Source organism: Ruditapes philippinarum, unplaced genomic scaffold (assembly GCF_026571515.1).
Source record: "Ruditapes philippinarum isolate M1 unplaced genomic scaffold, ASM2657151v2 ctg1550_1_1_1_1, whole genome shotgun sequence".
Classification (NCBI taxonomy): domain Eukaryota; kingdom Metazoa; phylum Mollusca; class Bivalvia; order Venerida; family Veneridae; genus Ruditapes; species Ruditapes philippinarum.
This window is the reverse complement of record NW_026852204.1, coordinates 10,799-37,487: the sequence shown is the minus strand read 5'-3', so window position 1 is coordinate 37,487 and position 26,689 is coordinate 10,799. Positions and strand designations below refer to the sequence as shown.

At 32.9% G+C, this 26,689-nt stretch overlaps 1 protein-coding gene and 1 long non-coding RNA gene across 2 annotated transcripts in view; both read right to left on the bottom strand.

Annotated features, from left to right (window-relative positions):
* Positions 1–25,356, bottom strand: part of LOC132752332 (uncharacterized) — a 65,307-nt gene extending 39,951 nt beyond the window's left edge. The window contains exons 1-4 of the mRNA XM_060742643.1: positions 25,327–25,356; positions 23,954–24,858; positions 8,319–8,427; positions 1,066–1,293 (exon numbers count right to left, since the gene is read on the bottom strand). Coding sequence (XP_060598626.1) covers positions 1,066–1,293; positions 8,319–8,427; positions 23,954–24,712 — 1,096 coding nt within the window. The 5' untranslated portion in view covers positions 24,713–24,858; positions 25,327–25,356. The remainder of the gene's footprint in view (positions 1–1,065; positions 1,294–8,318; positions 8,428–23,953; positions 24,859–25,326) is intronic.
* Positions 14,250–19,454, bottom strand: LOC132752324 (uncharacterized). Its single transcript, XR_009628807.1, has 3 exons — positions 19,176–19,454; positions 17,330–17,426; positions 14,250–14,293 (listed from the first exon to the last, which is right to left on the bottom strand). It is a non-coding gene; the product is annotated as an uncharacterized LOC132752324 (long non-coding RNA).
* Positions 25,357–26,689: the final 1,333 nt, after the last annotated feature.

Here is a 26,689-nt window from a genome sequence, read left to right as displayed (position 1 = left end):
ATCAAAGTGAAAGGGGGCATAACTCTGCCCAAAATCATGGAACCATGACCAGATTCAAACTTGACCTGCGGATTCCTTTAACATATTGATATGTCAACTTTGAGTTGAATGTGTAATACTGTTGGGGAGATAATGAATGGAAACTAAAAAATTCATATTATTTTCAAAGTAAAAGGGGCATAACTCTGCCCAAAATCATCGAACCATGACCAAATTTGAACCTGACCTGTACATCCTTCGACATATCCATTTGTCAAATTTATGTTAAATATGTACAACTATTGGGGAGATAATGAATGGAGATAATGAACGGAAACTGAAAATTTCATATTATTTTCAAAGTGAAAGGGGCATAACTCTGTCAAAAATCATCGAACCATGATCAAATTCGTACTTGTATTTTCTCATGATATATCCATATGTCAAATTTGAGTTGAATGTGTGCAACCGTTACTGAGATAATGAACGGAAACTTATGATGACAGAATGATGGAGTGACGTAAGGACGGAACAGGATAACACTATATGCCCCAGCAATTTCTTTTCCCAAGAATCTTTGGGATTGGGCTCAAATGTATGTGCCGTGAAATAATGCCAAAGTATGTGTGTCCTTAGAGTAGTTACTTCCTATGTTTTGTAGTTTGAAACTTTAGTAGTATTGAATAGACGTATAAAACAAACACAATGTATTGAACATTATTTTTCCTAGCATAGTATTATCCTTAGATAAATTGATAATCATGTACTTTGTATTGATACCTATGTGTGGAAATTAGATGATATGAAGCCATTTATACAGACAGAACATATAATAAGATATAATATCCACCTTGTCATTTAGGTTAACCTCATATGGACAGACGAACATGCGACAGACGGACATGCAACCAAATAAGGGTAAAGGGCCATTTCTATTCTATATTTTTTTTTTTTATAGAGGGCCATTGGCCCCTTCATCTATTGTTACGGAATTAACTTTTTCTCTTTTGTTCTGAATTGAGCTTGATGCTCCCTTTTAAAAGATGAAACAAAATTGTAAAAACCTGGTACATAATATTATCTTACCCTTTCTATATGTAGCTACTGATTTCACATATCTCATCTTATTGTAGGATTTGGGAATGTGCTCATTGGGTATCATTGACTGAAATGTATTGTGCATGACCTGTACCATTTCCATATTTGTATCCACAAAGTGAATTTCCTTCAATGGTGATTTTGAACATCTACTATAGTCTACCACAGCTTTGGCATACTGGATACTACATAGATCAAGCGGACAGCCATAAATTCCTGCAACATAAACATGATTATACAGTGCAATACACCTGACATCACTAAATTTAAGTCAACATTAGTCTTGCGGTAAATATGTATTGCTATCCAGCTGGTGTATATCTTAGTCCAATAATTATAAACAAGAAGGCCATGATAGCCCTGAAATTGTTCACCTGAATATGAAAACTCTCCAAGACAAGGAACAAGTTATACTGTAAACTATAAACAAAATTAGATATAAAATCTAAATCTTTTGATCTTAAGAAATAAATTTTCAAATGATTACTATATAAATACTGGCATGCAAGCAGTTCCCGTACAAAAATCGTAGTTACTTATTTTTTATTACGCTCACACACCAAACAAGAGGGCCATGATGGCCCTGAGGTCGCTCACCTGTATATAGGCCCCCCCACCAACGGGCCAATTTTTACCCAAGGGCTTTTATTTGTTTATTTGAACAGACTTGATAAACACCCATAAGAAGATGTTTCATGCTAAATATCTAAGTTCTAGGGTTTTTTTAAAAGAAGATTTTTAAAGTTTTTACTATACACATATAGTTAAAAACAATGACACCCCTGGGGCAGGGCCAGTTTTGACCCCCGGGCTTTTATTTGAACAAACTTTGTAGATATTTACTTAAAGATGTTTCATGCTTAATATCTAAACTCTAGCTATTTGGGTTTTTTCAAAGAAGATTTTAAAGTTTTTGCTATACCCATATAAGGAAAATCAATGACCCCCCCCCCCCGGACGGGGCCAGTTTTGACCCCAGGGGCTTTTATTTGAACATACTTGGTAGACACCCATTAGAACATGTTTCATGCTAAATATCTTAGCTCTAGCTTATTGAGTTCTTTAAAAGAAGATTTTTTAAGTTTTTACTAATTATGCATATACTGGGAAAATCAATGACCCCCTGGGGTGGGGCCAATTTTGACCCCAGGGCTTTTATTTGAACAAACTTGGTAGACACTCATAAGAAGATGTTTCATGCTAAATATCTTAGCTCTAGCTCTTTGGGTTCTTTAAAAGAAGATTTTTTAAGTTTTTACTATACTGCTATATGCATATAGGGAAAATCTATGACCCCCTGGGGCGGGGTCAATTTTGACCCCAGGGCTTTTATTTGAACAAACTTGGTAGACATTCACTAGAAGATGTTTCATGCCAAATATCTAAGCTCTAGCTCTTAGGGTTTTTTAAAAGAAGATATTTAAAGATTTATCTTTCGGTTGCCATGGCAACCAGAGTTCTGCATGGAATTAAATTCTTTGAACAATTTTTAAAGGTGACCACCAAAGGAACATTCCTGTGAAGTTTGGATGAAATTGGCTCAGTGGTTTATGAGGAGATGTCATTTAAAGCAAAAGTTTACGGACGGACGATGAAGGGAAGGACGGACGCCGGACGAAAAGCGATCACAAAAGCTCACCTTGAGCTAAAAATTGAATGTTACAAATCAATATTCAGCTGTCACACAAATCATGGAAATTCCATAATTTTCTAAACATAGAATAACCCTATTTATGAGGCCTCATATGGGTTTCCGAAATTATTCATTATTTTGTATGAAGAGAAGTAGTTCCCGTACGTAAAATATAACCCATAATAATTATACAAATTTGTTATATCAGACCTATTTTTCTTTTATAATTGTTGAAGAGACCATTTCTCACAGGTAGGTAAATGTAATTAATGATATAGAGCGTAGACTTAACACTGGTATCTATTTCCCAGTACTCAGGTACCCCAACGCAATCACGTACAATGGCGTGCTAATAATTATAATAATGTATGCATGATATTTTTCTTCATTAAAACCATTAAATTATAAAATATAATAATATAGGTAATTAAACAGATTTTCATCGCATTGCCTACTTATTTGTACGCAGGTTGTATTTATGCAAAACCCTCACCTGTAAGTATTTTTTGCGCATGCGCGCAAGGACGGAATCCCCCAAAGGTTACAAGGTTATGTTTTCACAACACAGGTGAAAGTGATTTAAAATGAAAACTTTCTATACGAACTGCCGAACTGACACCTATATTTTCTCTCGTTTATGCATCTGCTTGATTAGAAATCAATTTTTGAAGTATGCAAGTAAAAATCAAGCGTTTAAACAAAAAATACGGGTACTGCTTCTGTACGGGAACTGCTCGCATGCCAGTACATGTATAAGGAAAATCAATAACCCCTGGGGTGTGGCCAATTTTGACCCCAGGGTTTTTATTTGAACATATTTGGTAGACACTCACTAGGAGATGATTCATGCTAATAGAAATATTTAAGCAGTTTTTAAAAGAAGATTTTTTAAGGTTTTACAATACATATACAGTATAAGGAGAATCAATAACATCCTTGGGCTGGGAAACTTTGAAACCAACTTGCTTTGATTTGAATAAACTTGGTACACACCCACTAGAGGATTAATAATATCTAAGGTCTAGCTCTAGCTCTTTGGGTTTTTTAAAATAAGATTTTTTAAGTTTTTTTCAATATTATAACATACAGTGCACTCCGGATACAATGAGATCGTCGGGACTTCGGATGATTCCTCGTTATAACCGGGTCTCGTTATAACTGGGAAAGAACAAATTGAGAAATCTGACACCGTCGAGCATCATTTATTTCTACTTTTGCGTGCATCCTTTTTGAAGAGTATATAATGGGAGGTAATTCTTTGCAATCAGAAGTTTTTGTTTTATTTAAATATACATGTATATAGATATATCTAGCTATCAAAGAATTTAAACAAAACATGAAAACACAACCTACGTCTAACTGCGTGTGTTTTTTTATTAATATGTACATTTTAAAATTTGTTTTCAAAAGTCACGCAGTGCATTTCTCACAAACACCAAATAACACTGCAAGAAATTAGCTGCTTCCTTTGTGCTAATCACTCAATGAAATTGTTTTGTTAAGACATTTCGTCACCTTAACGGCAATTTAGCCCAGAGTGCTGACAAAACAAGGCTGACAGACTTGATCGCTAATTGCTCGAACCATTATCTTGTCCCGCGTCAATAATTTCTTCCTTAATTGACCTTTATTATTGGTCATCATTTTTTTTCTCAAGGTGACAAACTGATGCAGACGAAGTGCAAATGAAGTGACCTCGTTAAAATTCTGAAAAATACGCATGGGACGGCGAAATTATGTACGTTGTAACCGATATCTTGCTAGAACTGATCTTGTTAAAAACGATAAAAAATGAAAGGAAAATAGAAGGAAAAAGGCCAGGACACAGTAGAATGTATGTTGTAAGCTATACCTCATTAAAATCGATCGCGTTATATATAAGTGGTGTAGACTGTATATAGAAAATCAATGACCCCTGTGGCAGGGCCAAATTTGAACAAACTTTGACCCCCGGGGATTTATTTGAACACGCCCACTAGAAGATGTCTCCTGCTAAATATCTTAGCTCTAGCTCCTTGATTTATTTAAAAGAAGATTTTTTTTTTGTTTTACTATATACAATATATAATATGTATAGATACATATATACATGTATAAGGATAATCAATGACCCTCTGGAGCAGGGCAAAATTTGACCCCAAGGCTTTTAATTGAACAATATTGGTAGACTCTCACTAGAAGAAATTTCATGATAAATATCTAAGCTCTTAAGCTCCATGGAAGATTTTTTTAATTTTTACTATATACACATAAGAAAAATCAATAACCTCCCGGGATAGGGCCAATTGTGACCCCTGGGCTTTTATTTAAATAAACTTGGTAGTCACTCACTAGAAGATGATTCATGCTAAATATCTAGGCTCAAGATCTTTGGAGTTTTTAAAATAACATTTTTTAAGTTTTATTAAGCACATTTTAGGAAAATTAATGACCACATTAGCGTGGGGCCAATTTTGACCCCAGGACTTTTATTTGAAAAAACTTAGTAGACACTCACAAGAAGATGATTTGTGCCAAATATCTAAGCTCTATATTAAGCTCTTTGGGTATTTTTAAAGAAGATTTTTTTTTAAAGTTTTTTCTGTCTGTTACGATGTCAACCTGAGTTCTGCATTGAATCAATTTTTAAAGATCAGCAAAGTAAAAATTACTTTGAAGTTTGGATGGAGATGTCGTTTTAAGTTTAATAATAAACAGACGACAAATGTAGGGATGACAGAGGGATGGACATGTGACTAAATTGAGAAAAAGGGTCATTTCGACGGATAGAAGATGAACAAATTGTGATTACAAGAGCTCGTCTTGTCACTTTGTAGCGAAAAATAAGATCATCTTTAAAATCATGCAGTTTTCCCAAAAATCTGAACTCAAGCCTTATTTTTTTTCTTTTTCTTTTTTTTCTTTTTATTCACTCAAACCTAATTTTTTACTTTTTAAATTAGCAATTTTAGCGGCATTTTTTCCCAAAATCAAGTGGCTAAGGCCTCTTCCTAATTAAGTGAGAAAAAATTACTGGGACCACTGGCTAGGAGCCTAGCAGGACACCAAATACAAACTTGACAGGGCACAAGGCAAAGCACAGACATGTGATTTCTATAATAATACATAAGGGGTAATGATAAACCTTTTATGACAAACCTTTTTTTCTACCCCTAAAAACAAAATTTTCAACAAAAAAATGTCACACATCAGAGAAATAAAAGATTTTTCTTATGTATGTGAAAGGATGTCTAAACCTCTGTTTAAAATTCATCTTTTCATTCTTTAATGTTCCCATTGTCTATTAAAAATTCAAGTGAACTTTTACTAAAATGCTTTTATTACATGTACATTATTCTGAGACTTGATAAAACTTTAAATAAAGGTACAGTGGGTCAAAAAGTAGAACTCTCCATTTTATTTGACTGAAGCAGAAGTAGTTTGTTACTTCAAAACAGACATTTTAAACAGTGTCTAAACATATAGAAGGATAGAATATTGCAGTAAAGAAGATTCCTAGAAAACATCATTTTCTTTGACAAATTACAATTAAAATTTCCTATTTGACCTTGAAAGTCAAGATTGCTTATTATATCAAAATCATACTTAAATTATTCAACATTTTGGTGTTGCCATAACAAATCTGTCCATTATAATTCATAAATTAATCTAAATTTAACAATATGACCTTGAAGGTCAAAGTCATTCAAAAGCCAAAGTCGCATTTAATTAACCATTATATCAGTTTTGTCATAATATTTATTGTGTCCAAGAATAAATCAAATCCATAAATAAGTAAGTTAATTAAAATAAATGAAGAAAAATACTTAAATTCAACCTTGATAGTCAAGGTTACTAAAAGGTCAAGGTCATAATTAAATCATATAAAATGCTGGTTTTGACTAAACATAAACTAGAACTATCACTAAATGTGATTTATACCCCCGTAGGACTGCCTCGGTAATGGGGAAGTTACTAGTAACAGAATACCTTGCAAAAGAATTGAAATAGAGTTATGGTTTTGGGCAATTAAAGATAGTTGTGGTTCTTAAATGTTGCATTTCCTTTCAATGTGGTTGACCATTGATTAAGTTTTATTTAATCACATGTACTCTGTTATAAGTCCATAAAGAGTTACCCTTCCTCTCATTGCACTTGACCATTGAATGAAATTGTTTTGAATTCCAACCAGTAGTTTTCAACTTTATAATGCTCCGGACAAGGAAAAGAAACAAAGGGCAAAACTCTGTAATTAGTCAAGATTGAGTTATGATTCTTGTGCACTGCACTTCCTCGCAATGTGCTTGACCATTGTATGAAGTTATATTGAATTCCAACCATTAGTCTTTTGTTATGCTCCGGACAAAAAAAGTAATGGAAAAGTAACAAAAGGCAATAACTCTGTAATTACTTAAGATAGAGTTATGGTTCTTGTGCACTGCACTTCTCTTTATTGTGCTTGACCATTGTCTGAAATTGTTTTGAATTCCAACAAGTAGTTTTCAAGTTATGCTCCGGACATGGAAAAGTAACTAAGGGCAATAACTCTGTAACTATTGAAGATGGAGTTATGGTTCTTGTGCACTGCACTTCCTCTCAATGAGCTTGAACATTGTATGAAGTTGCATTGAATTCCAGCAATTAGTCTTTAAGTTATGCTCCGGACAAGGAAAATGCAAACCAACCGACTGACCACCAAGTGACTCCTATATACCCCCCCCCCCCCACACAAACTTCTTTTCGGGGGTAAAATAACAAAGTTATGACAATTAAATCAAATTTCAATAATTTCATTTCAACATATGAGTCAATGTCATATTAATATAAAGCAACATATTGGATTTGTCATATGTATTCTTTTGTCCAAAGATACATTAGATCATTCTCTAAATAAAGAAGTTTCATTTAAGAAAATTTAAGAAAATTTTGATGATTTGTACTAAAAGGATGGTCAGATTGGATCGCTTTAATCATGTACGTTTCTTGTCCAAATATAAATCAAATCTGTGATGATATTAAAAATTTAGATAATTCAAGAACCTTTCCTATTTTGGTCATTTACAGGTCCATACAAAAATTTTCATGAACTTATGTCTTGTGTGATGGATTGTTATGCTGAGGTATGAAGACATACAAAGACTTAAGTTATAGCCAATTATAGCAAAACAAAGGTCAAGGTAATTATGATTCAAGGTTAAATTGAGTTTGAATTTCTTTGAGATATTGCCCTTAAGGTAGTTACGTGCAAGTTTGAAAACAATCCATTCATAAAAAAAGTTTTAGCCAACTAGCAAAAAACAAGCAAAATTAAAAAATTAGACATTGAGGGTCTTGGTCATTTATGAGACTAGGTCAAGTTCAGTTTGGTTTACTTAAATGTCTTCTCCAAGGCTTGTGTCCAGGTATAAAGAAAAAATATTAAGAAACAAAACAATATGACTAATGTTAAAGATTTTGCACAGCAAAGGTAACTGAAACAACAACCTAACTGTAGCAATCACGCGAAAATTTTCTTATAAAAAGACGAGCTTACAAAATGTGTATATTCTGTTTTCACTGCAGTAATATATTTTGTTTTAACTGTATCGGTACATCATTTTTGTAATAAAGTGATAGCTAATAATTATACCTGAACTAATAGAAGACACTGCAATTGTCGCCATTTTCAATTTTTCTGCCTCAGATAAACTGTTTATCACGGCATTGTATAAATCTGTTTCACATCTCTCAACATCTCTCTGTAAAACATATCAAATATTTGGAAAGTGATTCAACAATATGTGCACATACATGCAATGATATATTCAAACAAGCAATTATCATAGTATTGCAAGCAATCCATAAGTCCCCTACCAGTTAGAACCCCAGCAACATTCTGATGGGCCATTGGCCATTCAATTTTACCAGTGAATGAATGACATGAATGAACTTAAATCTTTTGAGTTCTAAGTTTGTCTATATCACAGCAATGTGTTAAGTTTCCCTGCCTAGTAAGGAAATTATGTTTATACAACATTGTCATATTTTTACGATGTGGGATTTTAAAGTAAATCCTATAAGGAATGAAGAAGTTGGAGTAAAAAATACCAATTTCTCTAAAAATCTAAGTTCAAGGGGGACATAATTCTGGAAATAGTCTTGCTAGAGTATTTAACCTTCTCAAAAATGTCGAGTGATAATAAGAAACATATATATGAAGTTTGAAGTAGATACATTAGGAAATAAAGATGTTATTTAAAAAAAGACAGCATTTTTTTTCATAAAAATTCTAAGTTCAAGGGAGGTAATACAGTGAAATTTGAGAAAACCGGACGCTGAGAAAATCGGAACTCTCTAAATACTGGACGAATAAGTCAGTCCCAAATTTTCCCTTCTTTAAACTATTGTATTAAACATTGACAATACCGGAATCTGTAAAAACCGAATATCGGACGGTTGAAAGGGGACTACAAAGTCCATTATATAGACAATTACCCTGACAATACCGGACGACAAAGGTGTGAATAACCTTGTGTACTTATCAATTGGTTGTGTCTTATACGCTAACTGGGCGGTAATGGAACAATGATTATCTGATTTGTTATTACAGTTTGATTCATTGTAAGGTATAGATGTTATCGTTTTATATAAATGCCGAAATGCACGAGAAATTGATAAGTTAAAATCAGAATGAATGAAAAATAGAATATTATTATACTGCATTGCTTTTTGTATATTCATTTTCCGAAATGACAACGCAACGGAAACGACATTTATCAGCGCTAAGTTCTATTCCATGGCCTAAAAGAATCGACGAGAGCTGTCTTTAAGTGACAAATTTAAATTAGTTAAAGACAGTGAAACTTTGCCGAGACCTACATCTGACAAATATGGTATAAGCAATATTTACAATTGGGGCATTATTATAAACAAACAAAGTAAACTATGTTCGATAAATCATTATCCATTACCCAAATGTAAACATATGCGGGTGTAATCGGACTTTATCGTTATGAGGTAACTGCAGCTGTTCGTTTAAATCCAAAATTTTATTGTATTTATATGCAATAATGGGACATCATTTCTTTATTAAGCATTATACCTACTCATGATCATGAAAATGCAAATATACGTACATTCAGCACTCTTTGTAAGTTATTGCTCGGTTTATAGGATCCTGAATAGCTGAAGGGGACATTGAGAATACCCGACCGCTGAGAAAACCGGACAAAACCCTCGGTCCGAAAGCCGTCCGGTTTTCTCAACTTTCACTGTACTAATAATTTTTGTGCTAGAGTTGTAAACCTTGTCACATATGATGTGGTTGATGACCAGAAACTTATATTTAAAGTTTGAAGTAAACACCTTAAGAAATAAAGAACTTATAGTGAAAAAGCTGAAAAATTTAAATAAGAAATCTTGAAATTCAGGCTATTTGTTGCCATAGCAACCAATATTTTCAACAAAAAAGAAAAAGATGTGCATAATCTCCAGACTGCCATCTATCCATATTTTAAGTTTCATAAAAATATTTTCAGTACTTTTTGAGTTATCACTGGATCCAGTTTATGTTTTAAATTTGCCACATTGTCAGACTATTTGTTGCCATAGCAACCAGAATTTTTTAACATAGGAACAAAAGAAAAAGACGTGCATAATTTCCATACTGCCATCTATCCATATATCAAGTTTCATAAAAATATTTTTAGTACTTTTTGCGTTATCACGGGATCCAGTTTTGTGAATGGACGGATTGACAGACTGACAGATAGAGGGACGGCCGGACAGACAGACGGACGGACGGAGGGTAAACCTAATGTCCCCTCCGGTTAAACCGGTAGGGGACTAATAAATCTAAAGTCCCCTCCGGTTAAACCAGTAGGGAACTAATTAATGTAAATGCAAACAGAGACACTAAAGATCAATAATCAACAAGAGTTGTCAGTAGGACAGCCTGCTCGACTCTTTTGGGTGCTTAATAGCAAAACAAGAACCCAGATTATGTAAAATTTTTAGTTTATCCCTTTACCTCATATACTGACTTGTTTTGACTGCTTTTTATCCCCCTTTTTAACGACTCAGTGAAAAAATGCCCTATTTAGGCCCCAAACACAGTTCTTTTTGTTTGAGAAATGTTGATAAAAAAAGTTATCACTTTTTCGGCGCCACCACCTATCAAAAAAGTACATCAAGTGGTTGCCAGAAGGGGAATGTGCCCCCTTCTGTTTCGGGGTTTGAAGGGGGCAACAGTCCCCTTCTGCCTCATTGCCAAGAAAATTTTGGACATGTGACAGGCTAAAAGGTAACTTGTAACCAACGCTGAAATGCCTTTTACTCTATCTCAATCCATTGAGAAGTTGCAGCACTTTGAAATCAGTTTTGATGGGAAAAAAAAACAATGCAAGATAGTGATTTTTGGCAATTTTGAGACGTCCCCCATTGCCATGGTAATAGGAAATTTAAGATCAGTCTGTTACAGAATCTATGGTCAAGTCAACATTTGTGCCAAGATTCATCAATATCATCATGAAGCATTTTTCATAGTTTTATAGCAGTTTAAAGTTGTAAAGTTAGGAGGCTTTTCAATGAAAACGGCCATTTTTCACAATATGCTCATGCAGTAAATGATTAAACAAGAGCACCGCTAGGCGGAGCATTATATGCCCGAAAGTGATTTTTTTTTTGTAAAGATGAAGCATTTGTAAGACATTGGAGTAAAATAAAGTATTACCTCCTTCAAATAACAATCCTCCTTTGAAGTTTCAATATTGTGGTCCAAATGGAACTTTAAATTATGCTCAAGAAACTGTTTTCAATTTCTAAGTAATAGTGACCTTGACCTTTGACCTTGTGACCCCAAAATCAATAGGGGTCTTCTACCCAATATGGACAATCATCCTATGAAGTTTGATCACTGTGGGCCAAATGGAACTTAAGTTATGCTCCGGAAACTGTTTTAAGTTTTAAGGTCATAGTGACCTTCACCTTTGACCTTGTGACCCCAAAATCAATAGGGGTCTTCTACCCAATATGGACAATCATCCTATGAAGTTTGAACACTGTGGGCCAAATGGAACTTAAGTTATGCTCCGGAAACTGTTTTCAGTTTTAAGGTCATAGTAACCTTGACCTTTGACCTTGTGACCCCAAAATCAATAGGGGTCTTCTACCCAATATGGACAATCATCCTATGAAGTTTGAACACTGTAGGCCAAATGGAACTTAAGTTATGCTCCGGAAACTGTTTTCAGTTTTAAGGTCATGGTGACCTTGACCTTTGACCTTATGACCCCAAAATCAATAGGGGTCTTCTACCGAATATGGACAATCATCCTATGAAGTTTGAATATTGTGGGCCAAATGGAACTTAAGTTATGCTCCGGAAACCAAATTGCTAACGGACGGACGGACGCCAGGGTGTATAACATAATATGTCCGAAATTCTTTCGGGCATATAAAAATGGCAGTGATTCTGTCATATTGTTACAGTTATGGGCTTTGACCTATAATTATGCTCTCAAATTAGTGTGTGAGGTTTCAACCCATTCCCTTGAGAAGTTATGAACTTTACCAAAGTATGCTGCCGGTGCTGATGCCTTGGTGAGTATTTTTCTTTGACTAGTCAAGCTAACAATGGGCAAGATGAACCAGACAAAGTAATTCAATCTGCCTAAATTAACAGCATGAACCAAAAGAATTCAAGAAGTGAATCCATCATTCTTCCATAAACTAAACTGATAGATTAATGTAATGAATGAGCATTACAATTTTAATACAGTCTAACTTGCCCATGAGACCACGTGTATTAAGCGACTTTTGTCTTAAGCCACCACTTTAAATCCCCCCGATCATTTTCTCTCTATATCTTTAATGTATTAAGAGACTTTTGCTCAACGCGACCAGTGACCGCCAATTAGTTACATAATTGAGATCAGTCTTTTCTTTAAACGACCACTTTTACCTGTCAAGTAATTGTGTTTTTAGAGAACACCACCTCGTAATGTCACAAGTGTCAACACTCAAAGCACAACAAATAAATGTGTAAAAAACTCTATTTCCCAAACTGTTTTAGCGTATGCAAATGAAGTTAAGTATATTCGAGATGTGTATTATCCAATAAAATCGGATAAACAATGCAACGCTCCACCCCTACTGAGATGGTGTATACGCTTCGCTTGTTGACATTCACTGCGAAAAAAATACTGATATACGGGAATATACGGTCCCGTATTTTTGACATATACGGGCGTGTACGGGATGTATTTGTCGAATATACGGACCTAGTATACGAGTCCGTATAGGGAACACCGGGTATACGGGAAGTCCGTATATGCATCAGGCATATACGGAATTCCGTATTTGCACCATATACATGTACGTATATTTGTTCGTATGTTTGAAGTATACGGAGAATAAAATCCCGTATACGGACTTTATCAAGGTTGTTATCCCTAGTATACTATAAATATACCAAGGATATACAAGACGGTATTTTCTACATGTACAGAGGATATACGGACTCGTATTTTCTATGTATACAGGGGATATACGGAACCGTATATTCTACATATACAGATGATATACGGACTCGTATTTTCCACATATACAGATGATATACGGAATCGTATTTTCCACATATACAGAAGATATACGAATCGTATTTTCTACATATACAGGGGATATACGGAATCGTATTTTCAATATATACAGGGGATATACGGAATTGCATTTTTTAGTTGTACACAGGGTATACAGAACTGTATTATCGAGATAAAAGAAGGTACAGATACTATCAAAAGCATGCATTTACATATAAGTAACACGTATACATGACCGAAATGCAGGCTTGTACAATAGAACATGTTTGATTACACATTGTGAATTGGAACTGTAAAGTCATATGCTTAAGAACTTTATCTTCACAATTGGAGTATTTCAAATAATAAAGTAAAAACCAAATCGAGTCACTCTTAAATATTTATTATTTCATAAACATATATTCAATATGTATACATATATATAACAAAATAAACATGTCTTCGCTACAATAGTCATATATTGTTGTAAGCCTTATTCCAGAGGGACACATTAATGTAGCGTTGCAACGGAACGGCGATATACCGGTATGTTGCAATACAGAGTCATGAAATACGTATCACGGTGCAGAACATCCGCACCGCGATATTTTCTTCAGAGATCGAATTATACATGTACATTTTTCGATATTTTCAAGCCGTAACCTTTATGAATTGCATGTTGTTTAAATCTAGAACAAACTATGCTAACTTGAAGTTCTTTTCGATTTATCTTAACAATGATTCATATGAGCCACTTATATTACACCCATAAAACATTTTAAAGATATTCATATCATTTGCTCGTGTTAACATTCACATGTTATTTTAGGAAAATGAGTCCATGGCACAAATTGATAATTACAGAAAGTTTTGATAATAAGCATTAAAATTAAAAATCCGTAATTACAAAAATTCGTCATTCAAACACTGTTCTTAAAAACACTTAAAAATATCAATCATCTATAGGCCAGTGTGGCGGTGTCTATTTCGTGACGTAGGAAATGTATGTTTTCTCCAGATATTACAATCTTCTTCGGCATGTGTGTATCTGAAAAAAAGATAGTTTAAAATCCTGTTTAAATAGTGTCATGAAATAGTTATCACAACTTTCAAAAAGTCTTTACGCAAGCATTTTTTTAAGCGTATACATATATACAATTTTTTTTCTTACGCAAATTTCAAAATTATCTTATATCATTAGGATAAAGATGTCATTTATAAGCAACCATTTACACGGGATTTAAATGAAATGATTAATCTTTGACGGATGATAAGTTATATGTTTTTGTTATGAAACTTTTACGAATATATTATTTCACACTTGTAAAAGGAAAAATTGGGAAAAAGTGCTGACATAATCATTTTGATCGTTTTACGATGTATATATGTATCGTTAGTAGGAGTCAATTCGTTTGAAAAAAATGGTTTAAAATGTACAGATATTTGCAACTCAGATGTAGATCCGTGTTTGCACAATGATAAGTTAAGTAAAAAGCGGAATACCCAGCTATACTTCTCATTTATATAAAAAAAGTAAATCTTAACAAATTTGGTTTTCAGTTTCAATTGTTTCAAAAACTATCTCATCACAACTTCACAGCAACGAATGAATACAATAGTGTAGATTAATATTTTTTTTATTGTTAAGACTGTTTAACTAGGTCAGTTGGCAAAAGAATCTCTTACAGTGTGCCATCACTAAAAATAAAGTGATAATTCTCACAAAAATTATAAATCAAAATATCCTCCCTTGCCTATAGCATTAATCTGATAGTATGAAATCAAATTCAGAAAATAAAATATACGTATCATATGTGACAATTGCATAAAATAACATAGGAAATATTTTAGTTAATACATGCGAATGCGACAGTATTACGTGCGCACGTGAAACATTTACGTATCAACGCCATATCATGATATGTTTCACGTGCGCACAAGTACTGTGCGTTTAGTATAATAATTAATTGACGAGGTGGTCAAGTCCACCATCCAGGTGTAAAACAGCTATCATATTGTGTTTATTATCTTCAAACAGGCTAGCTATATAAATTAAATTATCAACAAATTTACCAACTCTCAGCGTAATGCAGTAGGTAAGGTTGTGGTAAATATCAATGCAAGACAGCTAGGCTCGGATTGCACCTTTTTCCCAAAAGTATTGCTTTATAATTATCAATCAAGTAAAAAGTTTTGTATCATTTATTGCAAAGATTATAAATGCTGTGCTATTTTCTATTAACTTCTCATTTTGTTTTAAATATGGCTATATTTAGCCCTATTTAGCAAGTTGGTGCAAATTTATACGGAATGCATGATACTGTACAACTAAAGTTAAGTTTGCACGAAATACTCCTGCACTGCAAAAGTACTATGACTTCTACATACTACACACTATACAGGATAAAAATCACTATCATCCGTGCATGTATATCTAAATTATTAAATATCATAACAAAACCACCTTTCTATTCCAATTCATTTTTCTAATGTAAAATTAAAAAAAAATATATGGTAAGAAAAACGCAAAAAAGTGAGACAACTTGTGAGGCTCGAACTCGTGATAAAATTTAATGTGTATGAAATTCGAATGACTTTACTAACTTTGCCATCAAGACATTTCAAATTCGGTTTCTTATCTTACATTATATTCGCTTCTGAAAACCCTGTTATACCTATTCAGACAAAGGTTGTTATAGTCTGATTTTATTGACCTGTCAATTATGAATACATTAATAGCACTCATTTAAATATTCGATCACATTTCGGTTTCGTCCGTGTAGTTACGAGAATTAATGTGGAGTATATAACTAATGTTTTGAAAAAGTCACACTAGCTTAATGTACGTTCGTTGTCACATCTGCGATAGCACAATCAGTTAAGCGTTTGCCTTATATTCGAGAGATCTGTGGTTCGATCCCTACTGTTACCATTATTTTTAAACCTATTATTTCTATATTTTGATGTTTATTTATACGGAAATGGCCAATTGTTTGCAAAATTGTCTACACGGATTAAAGCAAATAAGAAACATTGTTTTCTTTCGATTTGTATTGCGTTTTATGGCACTGAAATGACATTTATCAATTTCAATTGGAATGAATATAAATTATTAATTCATACAACATGTTATTCAAAAAGTGTATAGACTTTACCAAAATAAATGCAAAACATATTTTAAAAAAAGAACATCATAAAAAACAATCAGATTTCAATAATGTTGAAACTATCAATGAGAAAAAAACACATTGACATACGCGGTCTCGAACTTACAGCAGGTAGGTCATTTAAATATTATAAACCAGTAGTTCACCCGAGTGCGCTATAAAGGTCAGTATAGCTATTTCACAGACACAAATTAAATTCAATCACAACTTACTGCGTACATCTCACGAAACTTACCGAATATATGTCGGAAATTAATATATTGTGTGCATAGACCGTGTAATCAGTATGCATTTGACAGGTTAATAAAATCAAACAATAACTTTAGTGTACATGCACAAAAGAAAATGTAGAGTCACTCTCACATTATCAAAGCGGCGTACTAATATCGCTTACGCACGTAGTAACTAAAAAATAAATACTATCATTAACATATATAAAAGTGATTAAACTGTGAAGAAATACATATTTTTTTGATACAGTAATATGTTTAAGAAAAGAAAACTAATTTAATAAAATAAAGTCGCATGCACAGTGCATCTATATCAAACAATTGTGTGTGTTGGAGTTGTATATATTTTATATATTTGATTTTTGCATATTAAAAGCAAGGATGTTTTAGCATTTTCAAATGCGCTGCAAAATGCTTATATGCCTTAATTGACATCATTTTATGACATCATTCCGCCAACAAGATATAAAAGAGAACCAATGTATTTATAACTAACCACATTTATTCATGTCAAAATAAATGCGTGTAATTAAGGAAATTTGACTTTTCCTTGAGAAAGATTAAAACACATGATGTCAGTACGGATGGGAATATATGAGTCTGTGTAACTCTTCTTTACAGACAGTACGTCCGTGTAATTGTCTTATTTTATTCACAAAATACAACAATGTATATACGTGAACTTACATCTATATTACTTGCTACCATACTTTGCTTCATCTATAATTGCTGTTAAGAGGGCACAGCTGCATTTCTGGAAGATTTAAACACGCTGTACACTGTCCTGAAAAAATCATAATATAACTTCATCATAAACTGATAAAGAGCACATTGAAAATATTTCATAAGTGATCACATGTGCGAAAGTGTTAATACTGTAGGAACGTGTTCACTTTTATGTGCATGTGTAGTTATGTATGTTTGTGTGTTCGTGCGTGCGTGCGTGTGTTACCATATCGCTTTATGTGAAATATAAGTCAAAATATGGAATGTCGAAAAAAATTGTGATGTACAAAGGCTCTATACAGTTAATTTATGTATAACGAAATATTAAATAACTGTTTCCTCAAACAGGCGCGTGTTTGTGACTGACCCATGCGATATCACCTTATGCGTAATGTTTATCTTAAAAACTAAACAAAATGTTTTAATTATAATAAGAAACAAATATTTAAATTTTAATTATTTGTCCAATAAAAAATCCAATATAAATGTTGAAAACTCAGTTCATGTATATACAATTTAAAATCTGTGCTATCCTGAACAACGTAGATAAATAACCAAGAATATCGAATGAAAAAAGTTGTCTGTCCTGAATTGCGAGTAAACTCGATATTATGCTAAAACAATACAAACAAAACCGTTTTAAAACTTCTGGTTCGTTGCTATATTTTATATGCACGAGTTTTAAAATTCTTACACCGACACTAAGCTTCGTATCAATGTAAATATAAGCATATCTTTTGACATCAAGGGTATTTATCTGTCATTCTTTGTATTAATGTAAATAAAAAATTCTGACAAATATTTTCTTTTTTATTCATCTAAAGGTATGATGATATAAATGAAAAAAGAAATATTGGTATGCTATTTTTGTTTCAGATTAGTATTAATTTATATATAGTTAATATAAATAAGAAATATATAGAAACATGTGTACAGAAACTTAAAAAAAGTGAATAAAAATGAAAACAGCGGAGTCTTTAAAGTGACTTATATTTGCATCAAATAATGGGGATTTGTATAAAAATAAAACCTGTGAATATAAAACAAGTATTCTGCTCGTTGACTGAGAAAGACGATTTTATCTAAAAAAATTATAAACATATTTTTTTAGAAGTACTAAGCAATTTTCTTTTAAAATATGTTAATCTGTTAAATCTCATAATTTTTGTTATTATATTGAATAGATAAAAAAAAACCTATTTTTCGGCTATCTATTTCATAAAGTACTATTAAAACAAATAGAATTTGAGTGTGTCTTTTCAGCTTGCTTGATTGCGCATTGACTCGCACCCCTGATTTTAAGTGATAATTGAGATCGCTCAAGATTATTATAAAGTCCAATCAGTTGACCAATCAAGCATACATAGGTCGTGTCACACACACTGATTAATCCTTTTGTACTACCATGTCCAGGGGCTGTAATACCTTGACATCTTCGATGTTTAAATGTCGTAATTTTTAACGTGGTGTCTTTTTTACCCTAAAGGGAAGTTATGATTAACGTATTTTAGAAATAACCTTTTCTTTTTTTTTGTTTTTGCATTTTTCAAACAAATTATTTATTAAACAAGATACAGTTTAGAAATCAAAATCAAACTCGTAACCTCAGAGTCTAAATTTGGGGATATAATCCTGCTTTAATTATCTAATCCGGCGGCCATATTGAATAGCGAAACAGATTAAAAAGTGTTAAAGTTTTCTAAAAACAAATCAGTTTAACCCTGAAATAAGCTGTTGTTCACAAAATGCAACTATTTTATTGATCGCATATTGATATTACAACGATAAAAAATAACTTTTAACCTACCTTGTTTTGCAATATTCTGAATTTTATTAACCATCCATTTCCAATCGCGTTTTTTTCTTTTTTCATTTCGCCCGCGCTATTTCTGATTGGTTGATAGGATTCACGTGATACAAAACCAACGCTTTAAACTCATTGGCTGTTTTGAAAACGCGTGATATGCCTAGATACCGTTTGTACAATAAAGCATTTAGCATTAATAAAGCCACGGATTTATATTAAGGTCCGTGATAATCATACTAAGTCAAAATAATGCAATATTAAATAGGAAATTTCATGTATCCATAAACGATAACTTTGCATACATGTATAACATAAGAATTGATACTTTTAAATAGGCAAAACTTTAATTCTAATGCTTAATCAGTTATTTATTTTGTAATAATAATAATAATAATAATAATAATAATAATAATAGTAAAATTTATCATATATTTTAGTTTGACAACTGTAATTAAGTAAATGTATGTGTGTTGAAAGCTCAGTACTTATATTAAAAATAACTTTTTATTCATTATCTGCTCTAATGGAATAACTGTTCTGTTTGGGACTTTATTCATATTATGTCCCAGTTTCTATTATGCAGCAGACACGTTATTTCATTCAAATAGGCTTTAAAGCCAATGAGGACACAAAACATACAAAATAACCAACAGTGTATGACTTCAACATATATACATTATATCAACAATCATCAAATGTTTGGAGATGATCGATTTGATTGATAAAGAAACTACCTGCCAATTTTTCACGTAGGTACACATATAATATCAAAATTAATATATAACTTACAAGTCTCTTACCAGGTACATTACACTCAAAGTTATTTCTCTTAAAAACAAAAAACTCTTCAGTATCACAATTTTGACTGATATGATTTACACACTGCCAAAGAATGTTGACGTATAGTAATAACAATCTTAACACTTACAAAATAACATTCACATATTCACATGTATTATGTATTATCTTAAAACTTACAAAATAATATATACATATTCACATGTAATTCTGCAACTGTTATCATAATTGATATATACATATATACATTACATGTAATACTCATTGAAAATTGTAATTATTATTGACTTTAGTACATGAACAATATTGACAGATGTGTCAAGGTTCAGAACAGTTCACTATTTAGAGGAGAAAATGGTCGGATAGCACCATGGCTGCATAAAGCTTAAGAGTTTTAGTTCGCATATTGCTTGTAAAATCTGTGAATTTTAATAAAGCAGGGGATTATGCCACTGTTCAGGAAAAGATTTGTAAGCGGCCGAATAGCTCAATCGGTTTCGGTCAGACTGCACATTTATCTCACTCTATGAAATACGACAAAGCATTTATAGATACAGTTATAGAATAAATCACATATCTTATGAACTATTTATTACACGATGATTATATACAATACTTCTATTACGTTATATCTACGATTTTTACAAATGAGTTTGTTTATAATGAGCCGCGTCATGACAAAAACCAACTTAATGGGTTTGCGACCAGCATGGGTCCAGACCAGCCTGCGCATCCATCTGCGCAGTCTGATCAGGATCCATGCTGTTCGCTTACCAACCCTATTACAAGAGGAGAAACTGACAGCGAACAGCATGGATCCTGATCAGACTGCGCGGAGGCGCAGTCTGGTCTGGATCCATGCTAGTCGCAAACCCATTATGTTGGTTTTGTCATGACACGGCTCATATAATCACTTATGAGATCACTTACGGGAGATGATAGTGATATTTTTCAAGAAATGCTATTTCGAATAATTTGACATCATCTATCAACAATACATGTACATACACCCCAGTGACATCCATCTGATTCTAGCTTGTTAACTTAAATAAATTGGACCTGGCAGCAGGGTACTTCAAAATTTACTTTAAGATAAATCTTAATTGTGTCTTGTATAAATGACAAATTCCGCCAGATAAAATGATAACAACAACACGACATTGCAAAAACATTTGAAAGAATACAGCAGCTATGTCTGTTTCATTTTAACATGTCAGGTTAGAGTCTTTATAATATCTGGATCAACCTGGGACATACGATAAGTTATCGTATATCCCAGGATCAACAAAATCACATAGAGACTCGATTATGAGATCACAATTTAATTCCTTTATTTCGTACATGAATTATATTAGAAATAAACAGTAAAAATTACCGTTAAGACATTCAACACCAATTGCGCTAACTTACGTAATCAGAGAAAACCGACACTCGTTATACCCTGCTGCGTTTATGATCAATATCCGGATCAATATCCGGCTTAATCAGTATTGGCTTCGATTATCGCAAAACAGCACGTGGCTATTACACAATATTATATCATAAATGAGACCGCGCGGAAAGAATCAAAATTGGGAAATTCGGAACTTCATAAGATTTCTATGCAAAAACGCAGATCTTTATGTTTCCTGAAATAAAAGATTGAATAAATAAATAAATAAATATAAGAATATATGAGTGATGAATGAATGTGTGAATAAATGATTGGTTGATTGATTCAGTGAATGAATGAATGATGGATGGATGGATGGATGAATGAATGAATGGTGAATGAATGAATGAATGATGAATGAATGAATAAATAAATGAATGAATGATTGGTTGATTGATTCAGTGAATGAATGATGAATGGATGAATGAATGATAAATGAATGAATGAATGAATAAATGAATGAATGATTGGTTGATTGATTCAGTGAATGAATGAATGATGGATGAATGAATGAATAAATGAATGATGACTGAATGAATGAATGAATGTAATGTAGGAGATATATCAACGTAAAATTTAAATGCTGTGTGGACAATCCCGAATTTATCTTCATGATTTCACAATTATTTTAACTTTCACGATTTCAACCTTACAGATTCACGATTTTAATATAATTAATTCATGTTTTGAACTTCACAATTTCAAATTTATCATTTTCTCATGTTTGGCTCTTCATTATAAAATATTATAATGATAATGAAAAAGAAATTACAAAATAACATGATTCACCATAGATGCAAAATACAAAAACGTACTATCTAATCGTCAATCGCAATTGTAAAGTATTCGCTATTACACAGCGGTATTGAGCTACATTACCGCGTCTGCATGCTACAGGTGGATGGATGTCTTACACGTTCTGCTGTGCACTGACGGTATAATTCGCTATTTCTATATACAGAATCCTTATTTGCACGAATACGGAATTTCGTATTTTAGTAATATACGGACTTGTCATAAAAATTCCGTATATTAGTAAAATACGGACTTCGTACATCAAAATTCCCGTATATTACGAGTGTACGGAGTTCGTATACTAGTCATATACGGACTGATATAATATACGGCCCTGTACATTTCCGTATTTCAAGTTTCCCGTATTCTTACACGTATATTAATGATATACGGAATTCCGTACACTTCCGTATATCCATGTCTTTTTCGCAGTGATTTAGACTGCATTGAATTGACCTTGAACTTGATCAGCAATTAAATTATTCATAACAATTAGATGTTGTTTGTTAATTTCAAATGAAAAAAATGCACAACAGAAAACATTCTCACTAATAGGGTTTTAGTGTTGGAAAAAGGAAAAACAATGGAGAAGTTAAAAAAAATCTTGAAAAATGTCAAACATGTCTATATAATGGAGCAACTTAAACTGTTTTGTCAATAAATATCAGAAAGTAATTTTTTACATAAGCATCCATTCAGATTATCGGAGCATACTAATTATTCAAAATTTATATAAATTAAATAAAGTTGAAAAACATTCCCACTGCAAAAGAAAGATGTCATTATAAATTTTGACTTTTTATATCATGCTTTGTCTTAAGAGACTGTTTCATTAAGCAATTGTTTAGGGTGTTTCCCTTTCGTGGTCGCTAAATACAAGTTTGACTGTATTTGATTACAAAATCCTCAAAATAGTTATAATAAAGTGACATTATGCCAAACAAAGTGTAAATGGCCAGTCAAAATAACCTTACAACGTGCTGTACTTGTGTTAAATTTTATATTTTAATATGGAAAAAAAATCAACAATCCATGTGACCCACAGAAATTTCTATAATACCATAAGTATTGCGATGTAACATTCAATTTTTAAAAAAGAGTGGGACAGTATTTTAAATAATTTTAATAACCTTTAACATAGTCAAATACCATTATAACAGTCAATCATTTTAAAATATGTAAATTATTCAGCTCTACTTAATAGAAAACAAGGCCAATGTCACAATTTACACCTGTCACAGAAGCTTTTGACAGAAATGTGGGCATATAGGAGATATGCTCTTGGCAATATCTAGAAAATATCTGGATATATTATCATCTCTAAAGATTCTTTTATCTGAACTTTGACCCGTATGTTTTTACCATGACCTGGACCACAGGGACCTAAATTTGGCGCATGACACTCCAACTCACAATAGTTAACATTATTTTGTGCCAAGTTATATTAAAATCCCTTTATGCATGTAGAAGTTTTGCTCCAGACAAACGTTTTTCAATTACCTCTAAGTGTGACCTTGACCTTTGACCTAGAGGCCTGGTTCATGCAGGCTACACAGATTTTGATAATGGTGAACATTTCTATGAAGTGTCATTTAAATTCCTCCATGGGTGTAGGATGCTCCAGACAAAAATTTGACGCCGCCCGCCCAGCCACCCGCCAAGGGGGAAACTATAATACGACCAGTTTTTTAAACAGCATAATTATCAAAATGGGCAAAATTAAGCATAATGTAAGTTTAAAGAAGTAAATTACCTCAGAATAAGGTTTATAGTCATCCCAGCAAGGCCCAACAGCATGAATTACATAATTATAAGACATCTTTCCAGCACCAGTATGGCAAACCTTTCCAACTCTTAATTTCCCATGTTGCTTCAAATAATCGCGACCCTCTTTTGTGAGATCTTTTCCTGCGGCATTAGCTATGGCTCTTGCTATTCCTCCACCATGTTTCAAATCTACATTAGCAGCATTAACAATGCAGTCAACAGGCACGCATAAAATATCTGAAGAGTAAACTTTTACTGTTATTTTCTCTTTTGTTTCAAAAACATATAATGCTTTTGCACGTGTTGACCATGAAAACTGTCTGCTGAATCCAGGAGTCTTTAGGTTGGAGCCTGCATCTTTTGTATCCTTTGGGCTGTTCTGTTCAGAATGACCTCTAGGGGGCAGAAGTCTGACAACTTTATCTTTTGCATCTTTTACATCTTGCCATAGTTTTCCAAAGAAACTCACCGATGTTCCATTGTTACTGACACTACACTTTACCTTTGAACTTTTTTCTATTTCTTTAACTTTTTTCCTCACATCATCCTGGCTGAACTTCCCCTGAGTAAGGTCAAGTAAGTCATAAGTTGGATATTCTTTCTGCATATTCATCAAAGCCTTAGTGATCTCAGATTTTCCTATGGCACATACCTCTGATGTAAACTTAATAATAAGTTCATCTTTTGTGAATGAAACATCACAATCAGATTTTTTAAGCCTGCCTATTACATCAGCACAACACATCTCAATGAATTCTATTGTATATCCTTTTGGTAAGGGGAACCTGCACTCTACTTTAGGTGATCCAACTTGAGAACCTGGGTTTGGAATGTTAAAATGTGATGTTCGTATTGAGCCTGAATGACGTATCTCACTGGATGAAACTGTAACTGAAATATATTAAATGTAATAAATAATAACATACATAGAACATGCTTTTTAAGGAATATTTAGTGGTGGCAAATCAAAACAAATGTTTCAAAATATATTTTGGACGCTTAAAAAGTTTAATATTGAATAATGTTTAAAGAATAAAATAGGCCTGAGTGATAAATTGCAAATCATTTGAACAATAAACCAAGCATTATTATAGTACAATGTAAGAAAAGTTAATATGTATTACCTCTATAACATTCTCATAAAAAAAGAGATCTGATAAAAATATGCTGAACTACAAAGAGCATAGAAGTAATTTTCCTGATGTCATTTGGTTTATTGACATCATATTTGACGTCATATAACGCGTAAACATTTGTCTTTTGTGCCGTGCTTATATTGTGTAATAATGCACTTGACAGTCCAATCTGTTTGATAGGGGAAAAATTAGGAGGCTTGTTAGTATAAACAATTGAACATACCATATTTCTTCAATGCTCGCTCAAATTCCTGAAAAAAGTGAAATAGTCACTAAAGTAATTAGGTGTTTCATTAATCAATTATGGTGCTAAATATCATAGAACAAACTTATTTAATAGAAATTGCGGATAAAATAATTTATCATTGACACTCATTTTCTAAATCTTTCCATGTTTTGTTTTGTTCTTTTAAAGTGGATGGTGGACGGGCACAATGAAATGGTATGCAAAATAAGAGGACATCATAACAAATGCAAATTTTAGGCAATTTTTTCACAACACTAGAGCAATTTGTCATTTTGTTGCATTGTCTCTTACTGCAACAAGTTATGCAAACTTAAATTTTAATAGCTTACCCTTTAAAACAAAAATGTGTTCTCTACAGTAAAAAGCAACATAACAGCAATTGTCTTAAGAAATTACAGATAACAAAAACAAGAGCCAGTTGAACCCGGTGATGTTCCCCGACTAGGTTTTGGACACAGAAAATATCAGAGTGTGATAATTACAAACTTAGGCAAGGCAGGGTTACTGTTCTTTGCACTGCACTTAAACTACCCAATGAGATCTATCTACCAACTTAAGCGCTACACATCGTCTCAATTTGGTGATCATTTTTGTGAAATATTTGTGAAATCTCACTTCAAATAACAAAGTTGTGCGCCAGACACAATTTTGCTGCAAGTTCATGCTGTGACCTTGACCTTCAAGGAAGCGACCCAAATGTTGCATGTGACACATCATCTCAATATGGTGATCATTTGTGTGAAATAGTTGTAAAATCTGGCTTCAAATAACGAAGTTATGGGCCGGACATGATTTTGCTGCAAGACCTGCAAGGTCATGCTGTGACCTTGACCTTCAAGGTAGTGACCTAAATGTTCCACGCAACATGTATCTCAATATGGTGAGCATTTCTGTGAAATAGTTGTAAAATCCGACATCAAATAACAAAGTTATGGGCCGACACGATTTTGCTCATGGTCATGCTGTGACCTTGACCTTAATTTAAAGGTAGTGACCCAAATGTTGCGTGCAACACGTCATCTCAATATGGTGATCATTTCTGTGAAATAGTTTTAAAATCCGACTTCAATAAATGAAGTTATGGGCTGGACAAGATTTTGCTGCAAAGTCATGATGTGACTTGACCTTCAAGGCAGCGACCAAAATTTTGCATGTGACACGTCGTCTCAATATGGTGATCATTTCTGTGAAATAGTTTTAAAATCCGACTTCAAATAATGAAGTTATGGGCAGGACATGGTTTTGCTGCAAGGTCATGCTGTGACCTTGAGCTTCAAGGTAGGGACCCAAATTTTCCGTGTCATCTCAATATGGTGATCATTTCTGTGAAATAGTTGTA